The sequence below is a fragment of the Filicampus tigris genome, chromosome 5 (assembly GCF_054856515.1).
Source record: "Filicampus tigris isolate MCC_2025a chromosome 5, RoL_Ftig_1.0, whole genome shotgun sequence".
Classification (NCBI taxonomy): domain Eukaryota; kingdom Metazoa; phylum Chordata; class Actinopteri; order Syngnathiformes; family Syngnathidae; genus Filicampus; species Filicampus tigris.
Window position 1 is genome coordinate 26,989,253 of NC_141221.1, and position 13,987 is coordinate 27,003,239.

Below are 13,987 nucleotides of genomic sequence, written 5' to 3' on the forward strand. Positions count from 1 at the left end.
TTATATAGGGGCTAAATTGTGGATGATTGTACTGTGTTGTTGACTGAACACACTAATCGCTAATGCTAACCGCGATCGCTAATCGTTAGCATGTCTGCCTGTTTGTGGTTCATTCTTGTTCAACCATCGTCTGAAACTAACTAATTGTGTGTAATGACCAGAGCTGGGCACTTGACCATTTTTTGGCCGTCCGGCCGCGACCCTCCACCCTTGACTTGGGTACCCTTCCGGCCGCGATCCCTGGCCATATTCATAAACATTGTCGGCCCCCGCCCCATTCCGCCATCCGACCAAAAAACAAAACAAAAATAAAGCATCCATTGATGTTGCCGCGGGAGAAATGCCATAACGGCAGAGTCTTTTTAAAGATCATTATCTGGCTAATTTACAATTGGAACCCGCTGTGGACACGCTTCAAATGCGCCAGTAGTCCTTACCCAACTGCGTGCTTACTTGCATTGCTCGCCCCGGGGTTGGATTTGTCGTATTGTATAATTATTTGGGTCCAACAGACAGCCAGAAGTCGTAGTCAAGTTACTTATTTATTTTCCACACTTCCCCTCCGTCCCGCCCTTCAAAATAAAAGCATACTAGCAAACCACTATACACAGCTGGTTTGCTATGGTGTATTTCCGGAAATAGGGAAGACGCCAGAGAAGTGCATGAACTCCACCTTGATGTGGCTGCGTCTTCCTTGAGTCAGTGCTGCGCGCAGCTTGAATATACTCCCCCCCCAAAAAAAGTAAAAAATAAAAATAATAATAATAATAAGAAGAATATATGTACTCGTGGAAAACAAGTTGTTTTGAAACAAGTCAGGGGGCGTCGCTTCAAAAAGTCGAGGGCCACAATGGATATCGTGCCTGCTACAACCATAAAGGGACCGAGATGACTAGACGATGAATTTAATTTTATTGCAAAAACGATCTGGAAGGTGGCGGCGAAGGGGGAACGTGGGTGAGTAAATTCTTTCCACACACAATGCTACTGAACTAGTTGCTTTGCAGCAGCAACGAGCTGCGTGGGGCATCCTCTATGTGTGGGAAACTGTATGTCATCGCAAAATGTGATATAATGGACCGATCAGAGCAGCAACAAATCCTTACGTGTGTGTGGCATGAGTTGCAGACCTGTCACAGCACAATGCGTCAGTCATGTGAATCAATGTGCCAGTTGTTTGTGTAAGAAGAGACGTGAGACAGCAACATGCGTTCAAGCGTGTGTGTATTTCCTCATTGTCACATCACGTAACCCGCGCCTCCCACCTGCAACTGGGACATACCATTACAAGTGGGGGCTGGGGGTCAATACCACAATCCCTATAACATCAATTGTCGCTCGCGTCGATGCGGGAGTAGAAAGAAGCCTAAAAAGAAGCCTTTCACCGAGTAGGCTGAGATGAAATTTCGCCGCCTCGCGAACACGTCACACGCATGAGGGCCGATTAGTGGGCCGGACTAAAATCGACTTCCGGCCATGCTTAGTCCAGCCATTTTTAAAAAATTTGTCGGCCGCCCACCTCCCACCCCAAAAATGGGCATCCGGCCGGGCCGGAGGGTCTGCAAAACATCAGAAATACACGTCAGCACTAACAAGACATGACACTAATAATGTGTTAATATTTTAACACATTAGTCGCACACCCGGCCAAAGTACGGGAAAAAAAACGCTTATAGTCCGGAAAATACATTATGTTTTTTTTTTTGTTGTTGTTTTTTTTCCTGTTGACATTGTGATTAATTGTACTTGTACAATATAATATTAAATAAATTCCACATCCATCCACACAATTTGCTAGCTGGCTCTCACCTTCCAAGTTCTTTCTGTATTTCTTGCATGTGGAGGTGACACTGCTTGTAATAAGTTGCTTGGGCCTCGACAAACTCATGCAGGCAGCGGAGGTGATTGACCTGAAGTGAAATTACAAAAGTCACACACGATCCAGTTTAAAAATGTGTTCACCCCATTGTTGTTGCCGTTCAAACTAATTTATTTAGAGCACAAAATTAGGTTAGTAATAATTTAGTCATACACAAATATACTTTTTAAACAAAATTTCAACATGCCAAAAAGCCACAGAGAGCACAATCTTAAATGAACTGCATTTAGCTTTGATTATGCCATGCATTTCCCGTGGCTTGGTTTTTGCTAAGTTTATGCAAGCCACACCTTTTATCGCTCTCCAGTGTTAAGGACCCTGAACATTCAGAGATTCTGAATTGTATTTTGATCAGGACTGTGGAAGCTAATCCACGTGTGTAAAAGATGACTCTTGCTTCCTGACTACTCTTTCATTGTTTGAGACAGATGAATCACATGCACACACACGCACGGCACCCACGCACACACACCCACACACACACCAACACACAGCTGCAGAGCCATAACCATAGCTATAAAAAATCCAGTGTTTCCCACACTATGTTAATACTTGGATGGCCGCCCAAGTAAACAGACGGCTGGCCAAGGGAAAAACAAAAAAATCCCCTCAAAAAAAACAACAAAAAAAACAAAACTGGAGATACCGCATGTAATCTTAATGAGTTGGCCAATTCGTCGCTCTCGCAGAGCGCTCCTCACCTACGCAGCTGCTTTGCCGCGCACCTCTCTAAAATCCAAAGCTGCAGCGTACGGTGTGCGTTTTGTCGTCTTTGCAAGGAATCGACGGAATACCTTTACATTGGTATGAAAATACACCTCGGTAGTTTTAATTCGCAGCTTTGGAGTACAACAGTTTGCTGCCAAATAATATTCAGCTATTCAACTGAACAAGACACCCTCTCATCACCCCACCTGCTGCACGGCTTTAAAGCAACACTGTGTCAGATGTCAGTTTTTGTTGATTATGGCGGCGCCATGTGGACAAAAGCGGTAGTCATGTCATGTCATTTTCCAAACCGCTTATCCTATACAGGGTCGCGGGGAATTGCTGGAGCCTATCCCAGCCGTCAATGGGCGAAGGCAGACAACACCCGAACTGGTCGCCAGCCAGTCGCAGGGCACACATAGACACTGTCACTGAGCGGGAATCGATCCCACGCTGCCCGCACACAACTCAGGCGTGTGTACCACTACACTATCAGCGGACCTCAAAAGCGGTAGTGTTTTGACAAAAGTCATTCACCATTTCCCATGCGCGCCAGCAAGTAATGTCGTGAAATCCTGAGTTGGGCTGAATTACATTTCAATTTCCAGTGGCTGTGTGAAAGATGAATAGCGAGGAGGTAATGAATCAAATTTTGTTCAAACAATACTTTTGTTTTTTTTGTTTGTTTCTGAGCTTCTGCCATGACACCAGTAATAGCGCGTAGACGTTCGAATCGACCTCCGTCTATGTAGCGAAAGGAGGAAGTGAGTATGCCGTAAAGCAATTCAGGACATTTGTATTTTTCTTTTGTGTGTTCCAGGGTTGCCCCCATCCTCCTCAAAGTTGCTTAGTGCCGGTGTTGTAGAACCTACAACTAGGTTAGGAAGTAGGAACCATTGTTCAGTTGTTTTGTTTTCCTCCCGGTCCGGGTTTTGGGCAGGAACGCTTCACCCTCCTGTTTTTTTTTTAATATACTACTGCATTGGCGGACTGTAGCAGCCCCCATTATGACAGGGCAGATGTTTTGAATAAACTCTAACGTTACGAAGTGCAATTCTGAGTCCGCGTGCTTACACCAGCTGGGTTACAAAAGCCGGTAAAAACGATACAGACCTTCCCAGGGCATGACAAAAGTCCCATTCAACTACTTGTAAGTCAATATTACGTCGAAAGAGTATTAAGAAAAAAATGTATTATGCCCGAATTCTTGCCCAGTGCTGCTTTAAACCCTTCGCAAAATAATCATAAGCCCGCCCCTTGTGTAGCTCAGGCGGCTACGTGCCGCAAACCAGGCAAGAGGAGGCGCAGCAACAGGACTGACTCCAACCAAACAAGCACGTCATGTGTGAAATGAAGTTGAGACAGCCAATCACCTGCAGCACAGCAGAACCACTGAAGAAACCCAATCACGTTGTTTCACCGGCGCAGATTTGTAAGACACGAAGCTATCTCGTGAACGTCTTTTTCTGCAAGGAGCACTGCAAAATTGAGCTGACATTATAACTAGCCATATTTTAAAAAACAGAATTATTTAATGTACCATATGACATACTAAATGCGAAGTGAATTGGAAAAAACAAGGCAAACTCCCCAGCTAATCGTTTTACTCAGCAGTGGTGTCACTGAGTAATGTGGTAACAATTGTTACTCTGAGAATTCACTAGAATGCACGATATGAAGCGTAAAATAACAACAACAAAATTGGCCCCACCTCCGCCGGCGTCCACCCACCCAAGTAGATTTCAAATCTGTGGGAAACACTGAAAGCCTATACTTTTATCAATAAGCTTGGTCAATAGGAAGCTACTTCATTCAGTCACTATGCGTGTATTGCTGTAGTTGTTTTAAGTGTCAAGGGCACAGAATATTCCACTATCCCGGTGTGGTTATGACTATTTTGATGAATAAATTCCCTGTAGCCACACTGATATTTGTTCTGTCAACAGAGGATCCCCCCAACAAGCTGAAGGAGTACACTGACTAATAGAATCACATACATTATAAAGCGTAAGAACTCCTTCTTGGATGATCCTCCTTGAAGATTTTTTTGTGTTTTTTTTTTTGCTATGATGAAACAAATAAAAAGTTACTCACCAGTTACCCAGTATTTGAGTTGAGTAGTCTTTCCACTGAATACGTATTTATTCCTACTCAAGTGTATTATTTGAGCCGAGGGACTATTTTTTACTTTCACCTGAGTCCTATTATTCTAGAATACTAAAAGTACTCTTTCTTGATTACAGTTTTTGGCTACTCTACCCACTTATGGATAAATACATTAAAAAAAACACAAACTCCAAAAGATAAAATAAAGTCCGTAAATATAAGAAATACATTGATAAATAAAAAGGGGAGGAAAAGATGCCGTCACATAAAAGCCAGTCTGTAAAAGTGTTTTAAGAAATGATTTAAACGATGCCACAGATTGTGCAGATCTCAGCTCTTCAGGCAGGTCGTTCCAAAGACGAGGCCCTCTGATGGAAAACTTTTATCACATTTAGATTTAAACCTTCGACTGTGAAACAACTGGAAGGCCCTCACCTGAGGACTTCAGGCCCTGGCCTGGCTCATACTGTACGTGGTTTAAAGTGAAGTTTTGTAGCTCGGAGCCAGGACCATCCATGCTTTAGAAGTAATCAGGAAAATCGTAAAATCAATTGTAAAACACATTGGAAGCCAGTGAACTGATGCTAAAATTGGAGTGTTGTGGTTCCATCTATGTTGTGAAAATGCAATATCAATAAAGATTCTTTGCATCGTATTGCATTCAATTCAGTGACAAGTCCTAGCTGCTGCATTCTGAACCGGCTGGAAGCAAGAGAGAGAAATCCAAATAGAAATGGACTCCTTTAAGTTTCTGGCTATGTGTCACTTTTTAGGGTAAATGGTATTTCACTTGTAAAGCGCTTTTCCACCTATGAGGCACTCAAAGCACCACTGACTTCTCATTCACCCACTGATGACACAGCATCCGTGGCTTCAGTATCTTGCTCAAGGACACTTCGACATGGTCTCAAGGGCCGAGGATCGAGCCCACAACCTCCACTTAGCCATGCCGCCTCATTGTTTGAAAAGGAACCAAGGTTAGATTTAATGATGTGGGTGGCATTTTTCAAGTTGAATATTGTATGTCTGCATGTAGTTCAGATTTCGAGGTATGAAGTTGTAGGAAATGTCCCATCCAGCTACTGATGACAGAGAGGCTTCCATTTACAACAGCAAGGGTCTCAGAGGAAGGTTTTATATGAGTGTCGTCTGCATAGCGGTTAAAGGACACTTTACGGTAGGGCTGAGCGATATGACTGAAAAGTACATCACGATATATAAGTGTTTCATATTGGTCGATATCGATATATATACATATATTGAATTTTGCATCTTTTACACCTTGCATCACTTGCTAAAATCAACAAAATCAAGACGTTAGTGCGCTACCCATGTCTCAATACTAAAGTCCAATATTTTGCACAATGGCACTTTGTCACCATGGTTTCTGGCATATTTCAACAACCTGAGATACTTTCCCCAAGGTAAAGTCAAAATAGATCATTGAGTATGTGTCGGTAATATCTATGAAATGAAAAGTGTTGTGGCTCACATACATGTGTACTGCTGATACCCTCCAACAGAAGCCGTGTAACCTCTGCCTGTCGGTCAAACTCAGTTTGGGCAACTCTGAGCTCATGTTCAGCCTGAAACAAAAAAAGGACATTGATGGCACTGAATTTTGAAACAAGTCAAGACTTCACCCAAGAACCCTGGTTGAGAATGAGACTACACATCATTTTATTTTCTTGTAAAACTCTGATAAGATTAAACCCACCAACACAGTCACAGCTGAAGCCATTTGTGGATTTGTGGTGTGAGATGAATACGTTTAGTGCCTTAAGTTAAAACGCAAAAGTTGTGCGTTTAAAACACAAAAGTATTGCGTTATTACGCTATTACTGCGTGTTAACGAATGTTTAGTCGGACTTGCCGACGTAGGGCCGTTTAAAATTAGAGACGGACCGACCTATAGATGGGTACTACTTTTTTCACCCCCGGAAAAAAAGGCGAATGATGGACGACGGAAGGGTACCCACGCTGCAGACAGATGATGAATAACGGATGCTCAATTTTTAGTAAAATGCCCAGCTCTGAACATATATACAAACAGTATACAGTATACATATACATACATACATACATACATATACATTCATACATACCTGTAGATTAGGGGTGCAACGATACACAAAATGGTTTGATTCTATTCAATACTTTAGTGTCACGTATAGATACTTTTTCAAATGTTGACTTTTTAATTGCAAAAGGGTTTTTTCTATAAAGTTTTAAACAGCACAGAGTGTTTGCAAACAGTTGATTCTGAACCACTGCAAATTGTGCATCAATGCCCATTTTTAGACAGAAGAAAAAACACACACTGAGGTTCACAAATGTAAACAAAGTTTTTTTTTTTAAAAAGTGAAAAGGATGAGAAAATCCCACAGCAAAGCAACCAACAGAAAAATCCACTTCCAGAATAATTTGTCTGAATATCCGAATATATCTAGGGGTATGGAAAAAAAATCGATTTGCTAATATATCGCAATTTTCGGCCGCCAAATATAATATCGGTTTTTCAGCTTCTAATATTAAAAATTGGACTACTGCTGGTCGAAGAAGGAGAGGAGGAAAGTGTGTTCGTAGGAAGAGAGAGAAGAGGAGCGCTAAGAGTATCGGACTGAGAGTAGGGACATTGAATGTTGGAACTATGACAGGAAAAGGTAGAGAATTGGTGGACATGATGCAGAGGAGGAAGGTAGACATACTGTGTGTCCAGGAGACCAGGTGGAAAGGTAGCAAGGCTAGAAGTTTAGGAGCAGGGTTCAAGTTGTTCTATCATGGTGTAGATGGGAAGAGAAATGGAGTAGGAGTTATCTTGAAGGAGGAGTTTGCTAGGAATGTCCTGGAGGTAAAAAGAGTGTCAGATAGAGCGATGAGTCTGAAGCTAGAAATCGAAGGTGTGATGTTCAATGTTGTTCGTGGATGTGCTCCCCAGGTAGGATGTGAGCTGGAGGAGAAGGAGAAATTCTGGCTGGACTTTGATGAAGTGATGCAGAGCATACCTAGAAGTGAGAGAGTTGTCATTGGTGCGGACTTCAATGGGCATGTTGGTGCAGGAAACAGAGGGGATGAGGAGGTGATGGGCAGGTTTGGTATCCAGGAGAGGAACGCAGAAGGACAGATGGTAGTTGACTTTGCAAAAAGGATGGAATTGCCTATAGTGAATACTTTCTTCCAGAAGAGGTAGGAACATAGGGTGACCTATAAGAGTGGTTGTAGGAGCACACAGGTAGACTACATCTTATGTGGACGGTGTAACCTGAAGGAGATCAGTGACTGCAAAGTAGCGGTAGGCGAGAGTGTAGCCAAACAGCATAGGATGGTGGTGTGTAGGGTGACTCTGGTGGTGAGGAAGATGAAGAGGGCAAAGGCAGAGGAGAAGACAAAATGGTGGAAGCTGAAAAAGGAAGAGTGTTGCATGACTTTTAGAAATGAGTTAAAACAGGCTCTGGGTGGCCAGGAGGTGATTCCAGATGACTGGAAAACTACACCTAATGTGATCGGGGGGACAGGTAGGAGAGTACTTGGTGTGTCATCTGGAAGGAAAGTCGATAAGGAGACTTGGTGGTGGAATGAGGAGGTACAGGAGTGTATACAGAGAAAGAGGTTAACTAAGAACAAGTGGGACACTGAGAGGACTGAGGAGAGTAGACAGGAGTACAGGGAGATGCAGCGCAAGGTGAAGGTAGAAGTAGCAAAAGCCAAACAAGGATCTTATGATGACTTGTATGCTAGGTTGGACAGTAAGGAAGGGGAGACTGATCTATACCGGTTGGCAAGATGAGAAGGACGTGCAGCAGGTTAGGGTGATTAAGGATAGGGACGGAAGTCTATTGACAGGTGCCAGTAGTGTGATGGGAAGATGGAAAGAGTACTTTGAAGAGCTGATGAATGTGAAAAATGAGAGAGAATAAAGACTAGAAGAGGTGACTGCTGTGGACCAGGAACTAGCAAAGATTAGTCAAGATGGAGTGAGGAGGGTACTGAAGAGGATGAAGAGTGGAAAGGCAGTCGGTGCTGATGATATACCTGTAGAGGTTTGGAAGTGTCTAGGAGAGGTGGCAGTAGAGTTTCTGAATGGGTTATTTAACAGGATCTTCGATAGTAGGCTTGTCATGATACTAGAATTTCAACTTCGATACCGATACACAGTTCAGTATCTATACTCGATACCATTTCGATACCACACGGAACAAATTAAAGCACAGGCTTTTTTTTTTTTTAAACTGTAAAACTTTTTTTTATCGCCCAAAACTTGAATGATCATTAATGCAATAGTTTTTTTAAGAGGTAGTGCAAAGAAATAGAACAACTTCAGTATTTAATTTCGACAACCCTCTGTACAGTCAATACCTGGAACACATTTTAAGTTGTCTGAGCCTGGGGTAGTGCAAAATAAAGAAAGAAGTAGTGCAAAGAACAAAACAAAGAAAAAAATAATTATGAATCTGTAAATTGTCTAAACTAAGAAATAACCATACTGTGCAACACCAATGGCACATCATTTTCAAGTTGTTGTGAAAGAGAATACCACCCACCACTTACAGTAACATAAATCTGTAAATTGCCTGAGTATCTAGACCCACGTTTATCTATTAAGGCAAGCCAACAAGTCACAGATAATAATAACAATAGTAATAATAAAAAAAAATAAAGAAAAAAATATTTAAAATACTTTCAGTTATTGGCTATCCAGAACAGTAGCAGGTAGGGTTGGGCATCGTTTGAATTTGGACGATTCCGGTTCCGATGTTTTGATTCGATTCTGGTTCCTAACGATTCGCAATCCCGATTCTTAACAAAAAAAAAAAAAATAGGAGTTATTTTTGGACAATTCACATGAACTTCTCTGTTCTTCAATTTCATGAACTTTTTACTATTTGTGAACTTTACCATGGATTACTCAAAGGGCTGTTTTTAACCAGTATTTATTTTAATACATTTTTTTTGCATTATTATCTCATATTGTTTTTCACAAGAGCTTTATTTTTGAGAAGTTCAAGACAATACAATAATGCAGCTGTCACTGAAAACATGCTACTGAACACCAATTGATTGGCTAACCTTGTCTTGCTTTAGAAAGAAAATATATATGACAAACACAACGCTGCATTTTATGGACAAGCAAGGAAAGGCTATCTAATCTCAGTCTATGTAAACATATGATGCATATGTATGTACAGTGTTTATGTAAAGGCTGCAGCTGCGTATGCTACACGCTAAATATTAGCTGGATAGGTGCAATAGTGTGTTGAACTTGTTGGCTCAATGTTGCCATTAGACGTACTTAGCCGATTCTGACTTTTGGGTCATAAACTGAATCGCGTCAGTTCCATGGCGTGCCGCCGGCCAAATGAGCGAGCCAAGCCGCCGCCCGGGGAGGATCAGCGACCCCGCAAAGAGCGACCACTGCCACCGCGGCAGCTGCTGGGGAGATCCGTGGGCAGTGCCGGGCGCACGGCCAGAGTCGACGGCACCGCGGCCCGCGCTTGCCGGCCGGTTCGAAGCGAGCGGGTGGGGGGAGGGGTGCTATGGGCTGACCGAGAGGACCACGGCAGCTCGAGTGGGGCGAGCTTCCGTGCTATTGCGACGCAGCTTCGGCGGCAGGAGCCCGGGGCTGCGCACCGTGCCGTGCGCGCACACTTTTTTTTTTTTTTTTTTTTTTAAATTGGTCGTACTTCGTTCATAGCTTTTCCGCGCGGCTAACTAGGGAGTCGTCGAGCAGTCTGCACTCGGCAGAGCAGGGAGGGGCGCACGGGGCAGGCTTTGGCAGTGTGTGCGGGAGCAGCAGACCATTAGGAGCAGACCTTGGCAAAGCGCTGTTTGGCGTCGAAGTCAGTGGTTTGGTATCGGTAATATCGATACCACAGCAAACTAGTATTGTATCCGTTCAAAATGTTTAGTATCGAGTAATTACTGAAGTATCGATATTTTTGACAAGCCTATTAGATAGTGAGAAGATGCCTGAGGAGTGGAGGAGAGGTGTGCTGGTTCCCATTTTTAACAACAAGGGATACGTACAGAGCTGTGGCAACTACAGAGGAATAAAGCTGATGAGCCAGCTCTGAGCCCCTTCTTGTTTGCTATGGTGATGGACAGGCTGACAGACGAGGTCAGACAGGAATCTCCATGGACTATGATGTTTGCAGATGACATTGTGATCTGCAGTGAGAGCAGGGAACAGGTAGAGGAGAAGCTAGAGAGGTGGAGGTTTGTCCTGGAAAGGAGAGGAATGAAGGTTAGCCGCAGTAAGACAGAATACATGTGTGTGAATGAGAGGGACCCAAGTGGAAGGGTGAGGTTACAGGGAGAAGAGATCAAGAAGGTAGAGGATTTTAAGTACTTGCGGTCAACAGTCCAGAGCAATGGAGAGTGTGGAAAAGAGGTGAAGAAGCGTGTACAGGCAGGTTGGAACGGGTGGAGAAAAGTGTCAGGTGTGATGTGTGATAGAAGAGTTTCAGCTAAAATGAAAGGAAAGGTGTACAAAACTGTGATGTTGTTTGGTCTTGAGACAGTGTCACTGAGGAAAAGACAGGAGGCAGAGCTGGAGGTGGCAGAGATGAAGATGCTGAGGTTCTCTCTGGGAGTGACCAGGAAGGATAGGATCAGGAATGAGTACATCAGAGGGACAGCACATGTTAGAGGTTTTGGAGAGCGAGGCCAGACTGAGATGGTTTGGACATGTCCAGAGAAGAGATAGTGAATATATTGGCAGAAGGATGCTGATTTTCGAATTGCCAGGCAGGAGGCCTAGAGGAAGACCAAAGAGGAGGTTTATGGATGTAATGAGAGAGGACATGAAGGTAGTTGGTGTGAGAGAAGAGGATGCAGAGGACAGGGTTAGATGGAGGCAATTGTTTCGCTGCGGCGACCCCTGAAGGGAAAAGCCGAAAGGAAAAGAAGATCAGCCTAGTTTCTGATGAGTCCTTATTTTTTCTTATTTCATTGATGCTCCTTAAGCCTTGAGTTAATGACAGAAACGTAAGTCTGTCTTCGTTTACTTGTGTCTTTTAGTTAATGCTTGCCTGTATGCTCGTGAGCCAGTTAGCCACATTAGCCACCTAGCATCGGGCCCCCACCGTTCACAGCCATTAATATGTGACCATAAGGCCATGGTTTGTGCCTTACTTTTATGCTGACGTGTATTCCAATGTTGTGACGATCGTAACTCATTACTGTGTTGACGTAGGAGTTGGAATTTGTATTGAATATGTGTCCGCTGTCCAGAGCTGGGCAGTCCGTCCCTGGGAGGGACCGGTCGGACCCTCCTTTTGGGGCGGAGGGGTGGGGGGTGACAAATTTTTTTAAAAACGGCTGGACTAAGCATGGCCGAAAGTTGATTTTAGTCCGGCCCACTAATCGGCCTTCATGCGTGTGACGTGTTCGCGAGGCGGCCAAATTTCATCTCAGCCTACTTGGTGAAAGGCTTCTTTTTAGGCTTCTTTCTACTCCCGCATCGGCGCGAACGATTACTACTGTAATAGGGATTGTGGTATTGCCCCCCCGGCCCCTCTTGTAATGGTATGCCCCAGTTGCAGGTGGGAGGCGCGGGTTACGTGATGTGACAATAAGGAAATACAAACACGCTTGAACGCACGTTGCTGTCTCATGTCTCTTCTTACACAAACAACTGGCACATTGATTCACATGATTGACGCATTGTGCTGTTGGTGACAGGTTTGCAACGCATGCCACGCACACATCAGGATTTGTTGCTGCTCTGATCAGTCCATTATGTTGCGATGACATACAGTTTCCCACACGGAGGAGAGAATGCTGCACGCAGCTCGGTGCAAAGCTGCTGCAAAGCTAAACTAGTTTGGCAGCGTTGTGTGTGTAAAGAATTTACCTACCCACGTTCCCCCTTCGCCGCCACCTTCCAGATCGTTTTTGCAATAAAATTAAATGCATCGTCTAGTCATCTCGGTCTCTTTATGGCTGTCGCAGACACGCTATGCATTGTTGTTGCTGTCTTTTTGAAGCGACTTGAAGCGACGCCCCCCGACTTGTTTCAAAACAACAACTTGTGTCCACGGGTATATTCAAGCTTCGCGCAGCCCTCCAGCATGACGCTAGCACATCAAGGTGGAGTTCATGCACTTTTTCTGGCGTTCCCTACTTCCGGAAATACGCTATAGCAAACCCTGCCGTGTATAGTGGTTTGCCGGTATGCTTTTATTATGAAGGCCGGGAAGGAGGGGAAGTGTGGAAAAGAAATAACTGGACAGCGACTTCTGGCCGTCTGTTGGACACAAATAATTATACAATATGACAAATCCAACCCCGGGGCGAGCAATGAAAGCAAGCACACGCATGTAAGTATTACTGACGCATTTGAAGTGTGTCCACAGTGGGTTCGAATAGTAAATTAGCCAGCTAATGATCTTTGAAAAGCCTCTGCCATTAGCGTCTCTCCTGCAGCGACATCAAACACGGACGCTTTTTTTTTTTTTTTTGGGTTGGGGGGCGGAACGGGGCGGGGGCCGACAATCTTTATGAATATGCCCGGAGGGTCGCTGCCTGAAGGGTACCCAAGTCAAGGGTGGAGAGTTGCGGCCGGACCGGCAAAAAATGGTCAAGTGCCCAGCTCTGCCGCTTTCACATAGGTACGTCACTAAGTGTAGTTATTTTGTGTGGCCCCTAGATGGCGCCATTACACTGTCAGTTCTCTGTGATTGTTTAAGTTACCTTCATTTCATATATATATTTGGAACAGCAGCATTTGGACAGTATATCTCGATTTAAATATTATGAACATTATTATTTTGTAAAATTGAATGTTGGTGCTAATTCGTATTTTCCCTTTGCAGACTCAATCAAACATTCAATTCAATTCAATCTATCAATAATCAATCCATGAATCAATCTCAATTTATACCATTTTGTGCATCAATGTATTTTGCTCGCAAGACATCAGTCCAGTAAAGGATACTAAATCACACCTTGGAGTCCTGTCTCTTCTGCCTGTGCTCTGACCGGCACACCATCTTGTTTACAGTTAGCCCCTTAAACGAACTAGCCCTATCGCCTTCCCAACGGTGTAACACTCCATTTTCTTTCTTTTTTTTCAGAGGAAAAGTGCAAAAACACAAATAATAAATAGGATGTTTTGAAACATATAGTTTTGACGCAATATGTCCCCTGATCTATACCTTCTGATTAACATACTGTACACAGCAACGTCATTTCTCATCTCTACATGTAATTTTGATATTAACTGGGTAGAACATCACAATATCATGATATCGCAATATGATAATATCGTATCGTGACCCAAGTATCGTGATACGT

General features: G+C 43.6%; 1 protein-coding gene and 1 pseudogene across 2 annotated transcripts in view; one reads left to right on the forward strand and one right to left on the reverse strand.

Moving 5' to 3' along the window:
* Positions 1-13,987, reverse strand: part of sh3glb2a (SH3-domain GRB2-like endophilin B2a) — a 47,855-nt gene that overhangs the window by 15,159 nt on the left and 18,709 nt on the right. For both annotated transcript variants that reach the window (XM_086031185.1, XM_086031184.1), the window contains 2 exons: positions 6,190-6,279; positions 1,810-1,910 (listed from right to left, as the gene is read on the reverse strand). In XM_086031185.1, coding sequence (XP_085887311.1) covers positions 1,810-1,910; positions 6,190-6,279 — 191 coding nt within the window. The remainder of the gene's footprint in view (positions 1-1,809; positions 1,911-6,189; positions 6,280-13,987) is intronic.
* On the forward strand, positions 8,016-10,053 carry LOC147147967 (uncharacterized; annotated as a pseudogene).